This window comes from Oryzias latipes, chromosome 21 (genome assembly GCF_002234675.1).
Source record: "Oryzias latipes chromosome 21, ASM223467v1".
In the NCBI taxonomy this organism is placed as follows: Eukaryota; Metazoa; Chordata; class Actinopteri; order Beloniformes; family Adrianichthyidae; genus Oryzias; species Oryzias latipes.
The window spans coordinates 27895885-27914190 of NC_019879.2; the positions used below are offsets into that span (position 1 = coordinate 27895885).

Below are 18306 nucleotides of genomic sequence, written 5' to 3' on the forward strand. Positions count from 1 at the left end.
TCATCTGAACGTGTGATCACAACAAAACACTGCTTTTGTCGTTGTTTTGCACAGTTTGGCGTCTGCAGGGGTTTTTTTTCAGGCGAAGCAGCAAAACACTCAGAAGCTGAAAAGCGTGTTTCAAATCTCTTCAGCGATGGTGAGAGTCTGTACATCAAGAGACCTTTGATTGTCTCCGTCTAATGATGCTCCTCACACAACAATGTTAATGCCTTTTCTTTTACATTTACTGCAACTAAAAGAAGAATCATACATGCATCAAACTTTAAAGCTAAAAGCTTCGGGCTAATTGAGCTTTTTTACAAAATGATTTTATACAACCACCTTCAAGGAAATGCAGTTTATTCATGAAGTGCCAATTGTACCACAGAGGTCGTCTCCAGACAACAAAGAAAAGAAAGAAAAAACATCAAGTATAGCAAGATAATAAAATCTATGTGCATTGTTAGATCAACCAGCCCTTCTATCCATCCATCCATTGCAATAATCGCATGTACAATATTGTAAAAAAGGTTTCAAAGTCAATAACAAGTTATGGTATTTTTGGACCATAAAGCGCATTAACCTAATCAAAACAGTCTTATAGTGCGGTACAACTACACTACACAAAATACCAAGCAGGCTGAAGAGGCAGGGAGTAGATCAGAGGGGTTGATGGGAATTTTTTTTGTTTAGAGAACCGTGTTGCTCTTAATGTTCTACACGATTGATAAGTCAAACTTTATTCACAATAACTTTCAATATTGTGCAGTTGTAACCATTGACTGAATAGGAGAACTGGAGTGATTGATCCCTCCCCCCAGATTTCAAACAAACTTCTACAGAGAAACAAACGGCTGTTGCTTAGTCATTCTGCTTTTCAGATTCTTGCTTTACTACTTTTCTTTAACATGTTCTTGGTCATTCTCTTTTTTGAAGTTACAATCTGACCAATTGGTTGCCTCAATAAAAGCAGGTGGCCCCCACTGGACCCCACGTCCAACGTTTGAAACATTTGACAGATTCTCTAGAGCCCGCTTTCAGTAAAAGGGGTGTGGATTTTCCCTGATTGGTGAGTGGTAGCCATAGAAACAATGACTTGGACAAATCATTGGTGCCTGAAGTCATCTGGCTTTAACATGGCGGTGTCTGTATTGCAAAATAAATTGGAACTGAATTGATTTAATTTCATTGGAGCAAGAAGTAAGCCATATTTTTGGTTGACATCACACTCGCTCTGTCCAGTTTTCAAACACAGTCAAAACACATAAAATATAAAACAATAGTCCGACTTTTTTTCAGTTGGCAGCTTCACTATTATGTTGAAGCACAGTAGGTACCACTCTGCGAGACTGCAGATTACAGTACAACAATGCTTCAGTTATCCATCAAGTGGTGCAGATTCATAGTTTACCAGTTGTACTACAACCGTTTGACAGGTTTTTGAGTGCCGTGTACCACAGAAAATCTGTTCCAGGTCATTTAAAAGCACCAGAATTTAGACGTAACACATTGTTGATTTGATGAGAAACTTGAAGGGATTTAGGTGTTTTTTACAAGGTCCAAAAAACAAGAACAAACTGTGACAGAGGGTTAAATTGATGAAACTCCAATCATTCTTGATCTGTTGTAAAATCATTCCCAGTGGTTTGTTAATTATGATTTTTGAAGTTTTTAGGCAAAATTGAAAAATCTGGGTCATTTTCTAGTACATAGTTTCTGCAGAGCGGCAGTAGCTCATTAGAAATTCACCTCTGATTTGAGGGCAGAACCGTTGTAAGTAAGCCTGGACTAATATCCCATCAAGACTTTGCCTACACTCTCTTCCACTAGCTTACAGCCCCTCACCAGCCCAACCCCGTATGGTTTTCAGCTAGATGGCAGCTCGGACGACAAAAATAAAAACATTAATGGTTGTATTTGTCTGCAAGTGGATGCATTGGAATGGAGAGGAGCAGGGACACCGTGGCTTTCCCAACACATTTGTATAAAAAAAGAAATGCAATTTTAAGCTAAATTTTCTTTACGCATGTCCTCCATCATAAAAAAAATGCTACAAGAACCCGTTAAAAACACCAAAAAACACCATTTCAATTTGAGCGGGTCTTTAGGAGACATAACAGAGCTTGGTGTACATGCAGACACACAAAAGTCTTGATGCTTTAATCTGATTCTATTATTAGCATTAGGTTTGGACATAGAGCAACAACATGGAGTGAACCAATATGAGAAGTAAAAACAAATCCATCAAACAGCAAAAACCAAACTGTATGGTCCAGAAATATGGTATGTTGATAAATATTTGCTCTCTTCTGAAAATGACAAGGGTGGATAACAACAACAAGATGATACATTCTAAGCCTGAACCGTGTCCTCATGTCTCCAGACATTCTGCTTTGCTTTCATGTCACTGTGAGAAAACGTTCTCTGTCCCTCCAGAGTCTATATGGAACGCAGCCTCCTTCTACCAGGAGTCCTCGTACCTCTACTTCCCCACCCTGCAGGCAGAGCTGGCCTCCGACATCTCTTTCTACTTCAAAACCAGCACTCCCTCTGGAGTCTTCCTGGAGAACCAGGGCCTCAAGGACTTCATCAGAGTGGAGCTGAGCTGTGAGTGACCGTTCACGCTCCAATAAGAGAAATTCAAAGCACGATTAGACTGTAAACTGCAGGAGAGTGTCCGTACACAAGAGCGACTACAAAAGCCATCAAGGATGTGCTTTGCTTTTCTCTGGCTGCACTGTAGCTGACAGCTCAATTTCCCAGAGAAGCAGGCTGTCAGGTCTGCGCGGCGTGATGTAATCCCAGCGGCGCAGTCAGCTTCAATCGTGTGCTGTCATAGACGCTCAAAGCGCCATGAAGATGGCAGACGAAGAAAGGAAGGAAAAGATTTACCGCAACAATGAAAAGTTCAAGTTTGTGTTAAAAAACTCTGCCACCCTTTAAGTAGACGTGTGATAAGCTTGAGGCGGTGCTCGCCTTACTTCAAGACCTTTCATGACGACTCTGACATCACTGTTTTAACTTCATGATCAATAAAGTTTTAATCAGAGATTGAAGTTACGTCTACATGCCGATTGTTTCTTTATTCCCAAACCTGACTCTTGGAGGAAGTTCATGTATCGCTGCAGCTGCAGACAGATGGTAAAATATTGACAAGCTGTCACCTAAACAACCCCACCCCCCAAATGTGTGCAGGTCATCATGTTTTCAGCAGCATTGTATCGGGTTGCATCAGTGCTGCAGCAGGAGGAGGCTCATTTCTCATTCCGTCTGATCTGTTTGTGTGCAGCTCCGTCCGTGGTCACGTTCTCCTTTGATGTGGGCGACGGTCCGGCACTGCTGTCCGTGAAGTCCCCCCTCCCTCTCAACGACAGGCAGTGGCACTATGTAAGGGCCGAGCGCAACGTCAAGGAGTCCTCGCTGCAGGTCGACCAGTTGCCGCTCCGCATCCTGGCGGCGCCGGCAGACGGGCGGCTCCGCTTGCGGCTCAGCAGCCAGCTTTTTGTGGGTAAGCCCAAACGATTATTATTAGGAAGGAAGAGGTTTCTCCAGACCTCTGCTAATTATTTCTTCTTAAAATTTGAACAAAAAAATGTTTCCTATTTAATATTTTTAAAGTAACTAGAGTCAGAATTCCCTACAAAGTAAAAGCTCAAGGACTTTTGGTAAAGCAGCTGCTTCGGTGACAAGATCCTATCCTTCCAAAGGAAAGTTTTTTTTTTTCTTTTCTCTGAACTTAAGCTAAGCTTAAGCTTTTTTGTTGTTGTTGTTAATGTCCACAAATACATTTTCCATTTTAAAATGTGTTTGAAAACAGCAGGTTAATAAGTAAACTCCAAAAGCTGAAACTGTTTTTTTTTTTATCTGCCATTGATGTTCTAATACAAAACACTAAATTACCTTAGCCAACAAATGCAAAAAGTCATCATGACTTCAATTGAAAGCTTGATGGTGTTGCCGATCGGCTAAAAGCTGTATATCTAAAGAAAAGGCTAAAGATTGAAAGAAATAAAGCTTTGACATGCAAAGTCTCACCACATTTCTGCAGAGTCCGACCATTACGATACAAAATGCTATAAGTGCAAGATGAATAAAAAGGCCAAATTATAGTGGAATTTACTTAAGTAGGTAGAAAGAACTGATCTTCTGTCCCCTACCCTATCATTTATGGGGGTAACCAGGCCCTCAGCGGCGGTGACCATTTCCCATGTCCCATTGGGTGCTGAGTTGTCTGGCTAAGCCATGAGCTTGGGATAGCATCCAAGCCTGAGGGTTTCCGAGTCCCTATGGTGCTGGTTCTGGTTCTGGTTCTTGCCTCTGTGTGCTGCTTCATGCTCATCAGGGACCCACATCCCTCTTAGGCGCTCTCCTCTTGGATGAGGGGGGACAGGCCCCTCCTTTGCTTTTTACTAGACTTCCCGCAGGTTGGGCAGGTGGTTTCCTGGAGCGTGGGGTGGGTCTTCCATGGGGGGCCCCTTCGTGTCTGGGGTTGGGGTGGGGAGGTTGCTTAAAACTCTCGGGTGGTGGTGGGCTGCTCGTCTGAGGCTGCAGGGGAAACTCTTTGGTGGGTTGGGCCTTGTCCTGGTTGACGTGCTTCTTTGTATGCATAAGTATGTGTGTGTGGGCTGTTGCTGTTTTGTGTTTGCATATTTTTGTGTGAAGGATTTGGTAGTGGTTTAAATTATCCCAATAATAATGATTAATTAATTACAGACAAATTAGCGCATCCCACCCTCTCCTTCCCTTTTTCCCCTCAATACAGAAAAGGTTTAGCTTCAACTACAAAAGGGGTTTATACAGATAAACACCACGTGTGTCGGAAGATTTATAACCCCCTGTTGTAGCAGTAAAATCTGTTCAACACTAGAGGCCTTCAGCTCTTATGTTTGCTCAGCTGTTGGACAGTTTAAAATGCTAATTCTGTGCAACTCAAGAGCTGGCTAAAGATTGTTTCACCATTCTAACAATAAGTGTTAAAATAGAATGATATAATAAATGCTTTGTTTGCTGATAATTTGTAGGACATTTGACATATACTGATACTGAATCAAGCCTAAAAACTCCTAAAACTTTTGAACAAACTTTTATAATGTTAAATAAAAGGCTACAAATGTTAACTTTACATTAAATGCTAAGTTAGCTACAGAAAATAAAAATCAGCAGAAGAGTCCAAACTCTTCTTAGGCTATGCACCTTGTCCTGTCTTTCTGGAAACTAATATTTCCCGAACTGGAAGCCGTTTCTTCCAGATTCTTTGGCTCAGCTCACTCTGTCATTTTCCAGCACCAGCACATGGAGGACAAACCCTCCTCAGATAAATATGCACCCCCTCCCACTCACAACAGCTAGCTGATTGAAAGCCTCAAAAATGTCAAGTTAGAGAAGATTAAACTTTCAGGCGCAGCAAGCAATAATTCTCTTTCAGAGGTTCTGAGGCCTTCGTGGAGTTTTCTATTAAGCCTGTTCTTCAGGAAGATGATAGCTGCACCCCCTCCCACCAGTGTCTTTCCACTTTTATGTAATTGCACCTGTAATGTATGTTTGTGTGATTTCGTTAGCTTAATGTGGGGCTTGGCACAGCAGAGCGAGTAGTCTGGCTTTGTGTTAGCGGTACTGCAGCCCCCTACTCTCCAAGCAGGGTTTTTATTGTGAAGGACTACCAGAAAGATTTAGAAAGTCTCTGACAGTTAGAGGTCGGATTGACAGCAGCAACAGGAATTTATGTTTTTCAGTGAGATTCCGTGGGCAACAACTCGTCCGGCTCTCCGTTACCGTCACAGAAAACAGAAGTGGAAAGAGCTGAACATTCAATGTTAGTTTTATGTTGGTAGAAAAGCTCGATCTCTGATAAGTATCCGGTCTGCTCGGCAGCTGGTGGCTGACTTTGACCATCTGCTGTTTGCTGCAGCTGATGAACGGTGGAGAGGGTTTGTTTCACCAACAGCAGCTGCTGGAAAAGAGTTTTAAGGGTGAACCAAGACAACAAAATCTGTCCAGTTAAACTAGTGCAGATCAGGACGCAAAGTCCGGATTCAAGTGCTGGCTCTTCGGTTCAAACCTGGCTTCTTTCTTAAGGTCATGTCACACAGCCTCTATGTACACATTGCGCATATTGCACAGATGAAAATTGGTCATCCGTGAATATACATGGAAATAGTCAGAAATGTTGTGGCCTTTACGCGACATTTTCACAGATGTATTGAGTGAACCACATTAAAACCCCAGAAGAAGTACAAATAAATCACATGAAGAACACGTAAATCAACGTAAAAGTCAAAGCTAAAATGTGTGCGTTAATTATTTCATTTTAACGCCATATGTGCGCCAAATACGCAATATAAAAGTTATACATTGAAGGTACATGTGTGAAAAGTTCGTTAGACATACTGTCAGGGAAAGCCATAAATTTGTGGATGCATCTTGCAAAAATAAGGCACAGTTGTGTAAGATTTACATAATAATTCTGTTTAAACTACGTAAAATATCCATAACTGTGTATTTCTCATCCGACCAGAAATTTTAAACCGCTCACACACTAAAGGATAAAGATCCGACGGCTGAACCTCTCGACAGACATCTGTGCACATTGACAAGAAACACCAATGAATTACGTATATCGAGCATGTAACACGAAAGACCGAAAAAGAACGAGATTTGGAAAGGCCTAAATGTTCCGAACAAGTGTAAGGGGGCCAAAAAGAATGTAATGGTCCTGGACAGTGCTTAAAGTTCACATTTTGCTGTTTTTTAAGCCTAATGAAGACAAAATTCCGTTTTAACTAAATCCTTTACCAAGTTGGTCTGATTTATTTTTAAACAAGTTGAACAATAAATTAAAGAAATAGAATTAAAATCTTCAAAGGCTGACACCTAAATACCTAAAACACTGTAAACCTTTTAAGGAAGGCAGCTTAAAAGAAACACAAACTACTAACATAGTAAAAACTAAAGGTTAAAAGTGCAACTATAAATAAATCCTAAAAGAGAGAAAATGTACAAAAGAATTTGAAGAACCATCAACCTCAGCAGTAAAGGTAAATGTTCTGCTGAATGCAAATTATTAGTTAAAGATCATTAAATAGAAAAAACACTAAACATTGTAAGTCTTGTGCAAAACACAGCTTACAATTACTGTGAATCCCTAACTGTAAAATGCTAAATGAATGGTAGCTTAATAGTTGAAAAATAAAGAATATGTGAATATATATATATATATATATATATATATATATATATATATATATATATATATTGTGTGTGTGTGTAAACATGTGTATATGTATATGTGTGTGTGTGTGTGTGTGTGTGTGTGTGTGTATATATATATATATATATATATATATATATATATATATATATACATATATATATATATATACATATATATATATACATATACATATATATATACATATACATATATATATATATATATATATATATATATATATATATATATATATATATATATATATATACACATACATAATGTATTTCTCATTTTCTAAGTTGCAGTGTAAATATGTGTAAAGTAAAAGCTTTCGTCTGTGTGACACATGCTATTCTAGTTGTAAAACCTTCAAATCTTTCCCTGCAGGTTTGTTAAAACACAAATCAAACAGTTTTGGTTGTCATATTTTAAATTTTAACATGGTGCAATTTTTTAACAGTAAAGATAAGCTTCCGTTCACAGGGACGTCTCTCTATCATCTCCCTGCAGCCAGCATGCAAAGTAACATGGAATAAAGCTCTTTAAAAAAGCATACATCACTGCGGCGTTGTGTTAATGTATGCACGTCTCTCTTGGTAAAAATCCAATTTCTAGAAAACTAATTTATTTTATTGTTTTTTTCATTACTGCCCTGGTCAAGGTGCGTGGCCGCTGTCGTTTCGCCGTCACACTGTTGCTGCAGCCATCGCTGCTGACATTTAAATCTGCCTCTTTACTGACACTCCGGCACAGATAACATGAAAAACTTTATATTCATTTGAATTTTATCTCCATCTGAGGCCACAGTTAGTCCACCTAATGGATCATTTACCTTTAAAATTATTTATAGGTTGTGTGAAAGGACAAGTGGAGTGTAGAAGATTTCATTTCTTTCTAAGAAAACATAGTTAATGGGCTAATAATAAAAAAAATGAAATGAATAGTGTGCCTTTTAGGGCTTGAATGTTAAGAAATGAAAGGTTCATTTTTCAACAAAAAATGACCAACTTACTGCTGTTGGAACAAGAGAGCTCATCGAATGTTTTTATCTTCCTTAGTATTTCTTAAATCTAAGAGAAACACCGTCTGAAATACATGTCTTTCTATTTGCTTCAAGTCTTCTGCTCTCACTTGTAATTTAGTGTTTCTTTGCAACATTTGGCTCTCTGTTACACCTGGAAGCATTTTTTTTCAGTTCGAGATCTCTGTAAAGACTTGTCTGAATGTAGAAAGATTTCATCTTCCTCCACCGATGGAGTCTGAATGCAAATGACAGGATTATCAGACAAAAAGAAAGAAGAGCATCAAAATGAGCTAAAAACATAATCTAGTAGTACACCCGAGCCGTCGCTGGCAAAATATTACACGCTATTTGAGCTACCAAAACCCTTTAACTGTTGACTCAATTAATGTAATCCCAAAGGATTACAAAAGCGGCTTTGCGCCAATCTGCAACACTTGACTTTACGGGTAAATTTCCTTGATTGCATAAACATTGCTTCTCTCGACACCAGAATCCATTGGAATTATGATAATTGCGTAAACAATTGGAAGAGTTACGGTAGTTCAAAGAAGGTCAACGATGGAGCCAAAGCACCAGCGTTAAAGGGTTAAAGTGCAATCCCAAAGTAGCTGTATGTAGTTTTTGCAACTCTTCAAAAAGAAAAGTTGCTATTGGCTGACTTAAAAACTGGTTAGATTATGTCATCAGTTTATTAGCATATTTTCTGCAGGAGAAAGAGACCAGAAAGACAAAAAAAGTGAAACGGAACTTCATACAAACGTCTTTTTTGGCTTTTTGTTTAAATTATCGTTAAAATTAAAAAAGAAGAGAGCGTGAACGTTGTACTGAAATTGGGTTGTATCTGCTGCAACAGCACAAATGGTTCACTCATTTCTCTGTTTTACTGCAGCTGCTCAGAGCTAACTGTCACAACCTGTTGGTGCTTGATGAGAACACGCAAAACTATACATGCTTTTAAATCTGTCTCCAAACTCCATATAAGGTCTCCAGATTTATTGCAAATCGCAGTTAAAAAAATCGCCAAAGGGGTTTAAAAAGTGGCCAAAATGAAAAAGAATATGACTAATTTGGAACAACTTTTTAGGAGAACAATGGTGAGCAGTTTACCTTTGAGTTTAATTACCATCTAATTGATTAAAGGCTGTAGGAAAATCTAAATATTTGAAAAGACTTTTGTTTTTTCTCAAAATGCTTATTTCCACATTAGCACATAAACCTGTGATAGAGTTGGTGGTGAAGAGGGACGATGAAATTTCACAGGGAATCATGCCTAAAAATGCTAAATGTTCAAAATCAAATATTGAGATACTATGCTGAAGAACTCAATTTACCAAAAGAGGTAATGTAGCTATAGTTGTCAAATGTTATGCTAACAAAGCCACAAAAGGCCCTAACCATAGAGGAAACCTGCATGTAAAAATCTGTTTTTCTCTTGTCCAGCAGCTAACCAAATGGATAAGAACCAAGAGCCTTAGCTGAGAGACATTACTGTTGCAATAGGGGGTTTTGTAGCTTTGGTCACACGAGTTGTATATTTGTATAAACCCGTATTGTATTGAAGGCTAATCTATATTTTTATCTGTGGGCATTTCTTTTTGGACCAGATGAAAAACAGAAGGAGAGTGAGATATTAAGAGATGGGGCTCAAGGGAAAAACGTGGTAAAAAAGTTGGAGATTTCTTTTTTTTTTTTTTTAAACACACAAGGTGTTAGATTAAAAAAAGAGGCAACAAGTAATTCGAGGTTTATCTATATAATTTTTCACAGGTAGATGTTCACTTGTAGAAATCTTTGTCCCACTCCCCGCAACAGAGCCAGAACCTTCATTTGTGTTTTTGCGGTAGCTGCAGTCTCTTTATCCTTTGAGTCTAGGTAAAGTGATGACGACGAGGCTCCGGCTGCAGAGCACTGAGCAGCACGAAGGGTTAATAGCTCTCAGAATAGCATTCAGGAAGAATATTACAGCCAGTTACAGAAGCACACAGCAGTTCAGTCGAGGTAGCAGATTTCAAATGAGGGATCTCATTAGAAATGCATGCAACATACAGAGGCAGAGCTTCTCTTCATCTCAAACAATATGGGGTTTAACAAGCATCATTTATCAGCCTTAAGGAATCATGAAAGGAGATTATACCCACAGGTTTATATTTTTCCCTCAGACAAATCACCAGCACAACAGTGTGATTCATTTTCCTTCTGAAGTCATCAGTCTTTTACCCCTGGGGGGTAAAAATTCCCAGCTGTCACCAGATTTCTTTTGAAAAACCTGAGTTGTCCATCATATTGTGGATTTTAAAGTTGGTGCGCGCGTCTGTTTGGGCTAATTTCAGGGGGCACGGCGTCCCAGCAGAGGGGCTTCCTGGGCTGCATTCGCTCCCTGACGGTCAACGGCATGGGTTTTGACCTGGAGGAGCGGGCCAAGATGACGCCCGGAGTTAGCGCCGGCTGCCCCGGCTACTGCAGCGGCTCCAGCAACCTCTGCCACAACCGAGGGAAGTGCATTGAGAAGAGCAATGGCTACATCTGCGACTGCTCGCAGTCCGCCTACGGAGGCACCACCTGCAACCAAGGTGAGGCGCTACGAGCGCAAACAAAAGCCGCGCGCCGTTTTTCATCAATGAGCGCTGATTATAACCAACAGAAACTCGATCACTCTCAAGGTTATTTCATTACAGAGCACCAATGCAAGCAGCAGCAGCGCCAGAGACAATTAATACTTGTCATGACTGCAGAGTCGGAGAACATTTAAAATGCATTAGAACAAATTATCTGCTGCAGTCTGCGAGGGGCCAACAAAACAGCAAAGCTGGAAGAAGGAGGCAGATCTGGGTCCAGCTCGGGTGAGCTGCTCTCAGGGAGTTTGGTCGTAAAGACGCCGTTTCATTTCACAGATGAGACTGTGTTTCACGCCTCAGTCAGCTGGTTTACTGCGGCGTGGAGCCTCAGCACGATGAAGGTCACACGCTCAGACTAGAAACCAATTCTTCCTTCGCTCATCACCATAGAATGACACATTTCACACATGAACCTTCAACAAAACCTGCTTCCACTGGAGCAGACATCAGAGATTTAAAGAATCCACCTCTTGCCCCTGAGGTTGCCATGGTAACCAAAGGAAAAATTAGAAATGCCAAAATTAAGTGAATGTGGATGTAGGCAGACCTGTCTAGCAGAGCTTTCTCATGGTTCTCCCTAATTAGAAAAAATAAAACTTCTTTCCTGTGGCGCTCTTAATTAATTGGAAAGCTTGTGGCTAGAAAAGATGACGCCTTAATTCTGCGTACTTTTATCAACCAAAACAAAACTGCCCAACTTTTTTTAACATGCTTTTGATAATCTCTGTTTTTTATAATATTTTTTTCTTGAGTGCATATTATTCAAGTTATAAACAGGCCAATCAGATGCCTCAATAAAAGTTGGTGGTGCCTGTCGGCTCCCCACGACCAACGTTCAAAACATTTGATTGACAGATTTTGTGTAGACTGCTTTCAAATTGATAAGGGTGTGGCCTTCCAACAAGCTGATTGGCCAGACTGGTTTCCATAGAAACATCGACTCAGACTGACTCAGATAAATCACTGCTTACTGATGTTTTCTGGCGAGAACATGGTGGAGAATTGACTTAATTTAATTGGAGCCAGAAGTAAACCATTTTCTCTGTTTGACATCGCATTGACTCGCTCCAGTTATCAGATACAGTCAATGGTATTAGCTGATTATCAGAGTGTGAGTAGAATAAACATTTGTTCCATGGAAACATTTTAAAATCTACTTTAATGCAGAGACTTTAAAACATTTGACCATTTTATAAACTACAGATGTCCAAAAAAATACTGTGGTTGAAGACCTTCGCTTCATTAAGGTCACCGATTTGAGTCAAAGTACAACTACCATGTTTATTTAGCAGGTGGTTTGGGTCATGTGAGATCCTGAGACCTTTCTCCATCTTATTACTTCACTCTGCCCCCCCGCAATCCTCCATTTAAGTTGGTGGAGTAGACCCTGGTCTATTCAAAATCCTATCATATTTGTGTCTAACCAAACAGAACCAGACAAAATGATTCTCCAAGTGTTTTCTTATTGTGAATAATCAAACACACTGATGTGTCTTCTGCTGTGAGGTAAGACGGCATAAATCTGACAATGTCTTGGCTCACAGCGGCTCCTTCCCAAAGATCTGCCTCATTCCTCTGCTTTCATGCAAACATGCTGCTGAGGATGAGGAGGATGGTGATGTTTTTCCACAACAACCCAGAAAGTAAAGCTGGAACTGGACCCAGGATCCATTCAGACCATAAACCAGTAGCTGGTTTGCAGCATCACTTGTTAGGATCTGAGGAGATCCTGATCTCACTTCAGATACGAGCTCTTTCACAGCATTCAGTTGGTAACTTCTGTTTTCTTCTGAGTCATCAAGTACGCTGGTGTCCTGCACAACCTGAGCATCTGCAGGGGACCTGTTTATTTTAACACAATTGCTTTTATTTTGATCAAAACGTTCCTGCATTTACCTCATTTCTGAAACAAAAAAATTGCTTGTTCTTAGAAATGACTTTGCAGGCTGTCCTTGTTCTACTTTCCAGGCTTGTTTTAAGGTGGAAGGATTGTCTGGATTGAGGGCTTTAAAAAGGGATTAGGGCATTTTTCTGCGTGGCGGTTGTTTGTAGGTCTGCAGAAGCTCCTCATGTGAAGGATTTTGCGGCTCCAGAGGGAGCTGCTTAAATCTGCCCCCAGTGATGTGACCTGGAATCCTGCAGCGGGCTCTGCAGCACGGACACCATTGCCGGCTATTCTTAGAAAGAGTTCCTTGTTTCAACAACCCGATGTCTAAGGAACACGTTTCCTTTGGTCACATTTCCCAGAAACCCTGTGGGTTTGCTGATGAACTGTCAATAATATCCACTGATGCAGCTTGAGTGGCTTTCAGTGCGGCTGCACTTACACAGCAAAGTGCATGTCCGTCGCAGTTGATGACTGTGTGGGCTGCAGCACTGTCTAACTTTTGTTTTTTTTTCCTCCTGGACCTCTGCAGAGGTCTCTGTGTCCTTTGACAGGGAGTCCTCCGTAACCTACACCTTCCAGGAGCCCTTCTCCGTCATGCAGAACAGGAGCTCAAAGGCCTCCGGCGTCTCCCCGGACAGCCGGGCACGAGAGGACGTGGCCTTCAGCTTCGTCACCTCCCAGAGGCCGGCCATGCTGCTGACCGTCAGCACCTCCGGCCAGCGATACATTGCAGTCATCCTCGCCAGGAACGGTATGTCTGTTGCAGCAGGCGGGACTTCCTGCCGTCATTCATGGATATGAGTAGAGTTAGGAACGGCAGTGTTCCCTCGCTTTATTGCACTTCATCTTTTGCTGCCTGACTGTTTTGTGAAATTTCTTTAGTGCAATATGACTTAAGTTTTTTTACAGAAAATTGTGTTCTGTGTTCTGATTGGCTGTAGACCGTTGTCAATCAATCCTCCATGTCAGGGGTCGGGAACCTATGGCTCGCGAGCCATATATGGCTCTTTTGATGGTCACATGTGGCTCGCAGACAAATCTTTAATTATACTTTTTTCTTTCATTAGACCAGTCCTTCTCGGGCGCGATGCCAGAGGCGCGCAGTAGTAGCAGTGCTTAGAGAGAGAAATCTGCGCCAGCGCTATCAGTTATTATTATCTATTATTTCACAGAGTTTGTACCAGCCGGAAACCTGTGAATTGACGTGCCTAAAACTGCGCGCTCCCGTCTCTGAGAAAGAGCGCGCAGATGCGGAGACGGGATGTGTGAGGGAGAAAGCAGAGGGTGGGGCTGAGGTGTTGTGGGGACCGGCTGCAGGTGAATCGCGCAGGGATTATAAAAACGTAAAACCCGCTGCCCGTCACTCACTGCGGCGTGTGAGTGTGTGTTTGGCTCCCCGTCTGCATGTGAGCAGTCTTTGTCACATCTACAGAACATTCAGACCTACGATCACGTTTAAAGTCTCAACGCCTGCATGAAGCAGAAACTCACCACGTATCAACCAGACTAGAGACCATCAGCAAAACTACCACGAGAAATACTCATCATTTATTAGCAACAGAATAACAATGTTATTAAAAAGAATCCACAGACTTATTGTACTTTAAAAATGTTGAAATTAAATCAAATGCACACATTCATTTGTATATTTAGTTTTAAACAAATTGTCGCGGACTGAGTTTAACTTGGCTGTTGGGCCGCGTTAAAAGTTCTGGAGTTCATTGAACGCGTCAAGCAGAGATCTGATTGGCTCTCAGTTCTGTCGCTCAGCCTGTTGTTAGGTAGTTTGGACCAATGGGGTTCAGCTATGGGCCGAATAAGGGAAATGGGAGGGCTGGAGCAGGAGCAGGGGAATAAAAAGTTGGGAGAAGCGCTCTCTCTCGTGTCGGCGGGAGAGATTCAGGAGTTGCTGAATTAATTGTACGGCGTTTGTTACGGTCTGCAGTAATCGGAATAAAGAACTTTAAAAGAGGTTAAGTCTCCGTGCCTCAGTGTGGGAAAAGAACACTACATTATTGTATGGCTCTTTCGAAATTACATTTCAAAATATGTGGCATTTATGGCTCTCTTGGCCAAAAAGGTTCCCGACCCCTGCTCCATGTCATGTCTCTCCTGTACAGAGTGCATTCAGTTTGCCTACCTAAATTTTTGATCGTGATCAAATCATTGTTTTCATCTATAATACTGGTCTTGATTCTGTACGACGGGTTTAAATGAGAAAGAAAGACGTGAGAATGTTCGTGTCAGTCTAAGAAAAGTGTAGAACGTGTGTAGTGAGAAATTCTACTGCCTTAAAACATCTAAAATAATTGTAAAAAGTAAAAAAGTCTACTCTATTCCAGGTTATTTTTACCACCCCCAGGCTAACACACACACCCACTTTCTCCATGGAGCTAGCGGTGATTGCTAAATGCTTCCATTTTATATGCACTATATGCTCATCCATCTTTGCTAAAGTTTGGACTTACTGCTTAGGCCAAATCTAGGTTGCCATTATGAAATTGGGCAACACCCACAAGGAGCAAAAGGCGGAGCCTGAGCAAGTGGGGTCGTCTTAGTTCCGGGTAGAAAAATGAGCTGCGAAAAATAACTAATTTCCATAAAAATATGAGTTATCTTTAGTGTGTCAAAGGTAATATATTTTCATATATGGATATAGCTTATTCTGAAAATGTGATATAGGCCCTCGACAAACAAGAATAAGAATATACAATTTATAAAACTGCCCAAAACCAGAAAAAAATCCTCACATGACTACAGTACAGCAAGTTTTTTAAAACATCCAGGATGTCACAGTTGCAACAGGTGCAAACTTAAATTTTAACATTTTTTTAAGCGATGTTTAGTGTATTAGTTGACTCTTTTTTTAAAAACCTTTATTTGAAACGGCCGTCTCCCAAATTCTAGACACGAGGAGCATCAGACTGCAGGTGTTTTCAGACTCAAAGCTGACCTACATCTGCCGTTTCTCTGACCCACATTCTCACCAAACCATTACTCCCAACATTCGAGCCAAAGCTGAGACAAAACCAGCCTGGATTGATATGAAAAGGTTCCTGTGAGGGTGGAGTTTAAGAATGAAATAGGTAAAATATCACACCTTATGGACCCCCGACTGCTCCAACACATCCTTAATTATAATGGAATCAAAACAAAAAGAGAAAAAGAATGACAACTAAATGTAAAAAATTACTAAACTACAGAAATATGTAAGAATGATAGTATCCGTCTTCTCTGAAGTGCATTCACTTTATCAAAAAGTTCAACAGTGCTAAAATGACGTCACGGTGTAGGTACCATAACCATTCAGCCTGCTCATCCGTTCGGGGTCCTTCAACTAGTGCTGACGTCACATTAAGTGATTGGCTGTCCGTTGGTCAGATGACGTGTCAGATAGTGATTGGTTTGGACAAATTACGATACTACCATAGAAGAAGATATTATGCGATCCGTTGTAAACAAACAGAGCTCCAACGTGGAGCGAGATTATCTTCTGAACGTGCTTTTATTATTGTCATAATTATTATTAAGTGCTTTTGCAGCCGAACAGATTGCGGTCCAAACTCTTCTCTGGACCGCACACTATAACAAAGCACCTTCCCTGCCTGTTAACGCGAAGCTACGATACTCCAGCTGCTCTGATCAGAGACACGGTTCGCTCATGTAGAGCAGCAGGTTCACTCTAACAGCCACAGATCTTTTACAAAGTGGGTTGTGGCAAAATCTCTCTATAAACATTACAAAAAATAATGTCAGACACAAATTATGAGGGAAAAGAACTTTGGGTTGCAAAAGGAAACGTGAAATGAAATATGTAGACCTCCACGCTACATAGTTTGTCCAAGTGGGGCTACCGTAGTGTGACGTTATCCTCAGTTGAAAGGACCCCAAACGGTTATTGCAGGCCGAATGGTTACGGTACCTACACTGGCAGTCATGTTGGAGCGGTGCAGTGCCCCTCTCTGCCTGTTTGACTTCCTGTTTGTGTTCATGACTGGTTCCATCAGCAGAAACCATATTTCTGCTTTTCATGACTTCCACCTGAACAACGCTCGGCTCATTTGACAGAAATGACTGACTCTAAACGTTGTTAAGCTCCACAAAACGTTGAATCGTTGCTTTCAGAAGAAGACAGGAATAACCGGAGGACACTGCTGCTGCAGATTCCTCCATTCAGCTCAGCGGATGCCTGTCAGGCTGCCGTCTGTGCTGTCAGACGACGACTCGCTGAGGCCTGAGAGGAGGCTGACGCTCCAGCAGCAGAGGCTTTACGGTAGAGCTGAGGCACCGTTTGGAAGTGGAGCAGTAGTTTTCTTCATCATCTATTCAGCTTCAGCCAAACTCTGGGGGCAGCAAACTCATGCCATTGTAGCATGAAATTAAACAGAAGAGTTCTGCAGCCATGGCAGACCTGAAGAACATCAGGAAACGCTGCAGAACCTTTTCAGATCAAATCCCACCTTCATCTTTCACTCACCTCCGGTCTCAGACTTATTCTGAATATTTCAGGCTCCTGCACAGGCTATGTTAAATACTTTTCTTAACGCAGAGGGAGCCTGACGGGACGGTTTCTGTCATCTGAACCGCCCCCACCCTTGACGCTGCTGTTCAGAAGATGATGTAAAGTTTCCTTCTGATGCTCCTCTGCTCAAAAGAACCAAGAATTTCAGCAAAAACAACAAAAACTGGGCCTAACCCTCCACACTCCACGTTTCATGTTTGTGATCCCTGCATTTTCCGGCTGGATTCATCTGCCAATGTCTAATCTGTTTCCACGCCAATCCCCCCACGGTGACATGTGTGGCTTCAGTGTGCACTTTGGAGCCCGAAATCCGCCGCTGTGTGTTGAAGCTTGACGCCAGCGCCCCTCAGGTGTGTGCAAACAGTGAAGGGCAGGGGAGACACTTTATACACACTGACCTTCATCTGCTGGAGCACTCTGGGTATCTGAAATGAATCACAACACAAAGCCCTTCACTCGCACAGTGGGAATTGTAATATTGACCCAGCTCCACTTGACAATGCATAGCTTTCTGACTCTTTGATCTGGCAGCGGCTCAGTGCAAGTGTGTTTGTGTGTGTTACAGACAGAGAAACACTGAGCACATATTGACTAGACTTCTGAGAAGAAGAGCTTTGAGATAAATATTTGTAGACTCTCAGAAAAGATCTGACAAAGCTCAAAAATAAGGCTCTTTTCTTAAAGAATAAAGTTTTCTTCTGGAGAGCACAGTACACATGTTCGTCCACTGTTTCCATACACAGATGTCCTCTGCATGGACAAGACTGAATTTATGCAGGAACGTTAGCTAAATGTCTCCAACCCAAGTCTAGATTTTTTAGGTGTTTTATTTTAATATAAACATGAAGACTTCTTCACTCAGACTTCCACTTTCATGCTTCAATCACGTAAAACTATTTATTAGACTGCACAGCGAAGAAAATCTGTTAAAGTCTAGTTTTATGCTGATGACACTTTAATATATCTGATAAAACCAGGAGAAAATTGTTGAGTTGACTTCAAATTTGACCATAAAGATAATTTCTGATGGTTTTTAAAATTAGATTAGTTATGTCATTGTACTGG

The 18306-nt window shown here is 41.2% G+C and overlaps 1 protein-coding gene across 1 annotated transcript in view; it reads left to right on the plus strand.

Moving 5' to 3' along the window:
• The window catches only part of LOC101169574 (contactin-associated protein-like 5), a 156565-nt gene that overhangs the window by 113784 nt on the left and 24475 nt on the right, over positions 1–18306 (plus strand). The window contains exons 16-19 of the mRNA XM_011489979.3: positions 2419–2589; positions 3272–3490; positions 10547–10786; positions 13249–13470. Of these exons, the coding sequence (XP_011488281.1) occupies positions 2419–2589; positions 3272–3490; positions 10547–10786; positions 13249–13470 (852 nt within the window). The remainder of the gene's footprint in view (positions 1–2418; positions 2590–3271; positions 3491–10546; positions 10787–13248; positions 13471–18306) is intronic.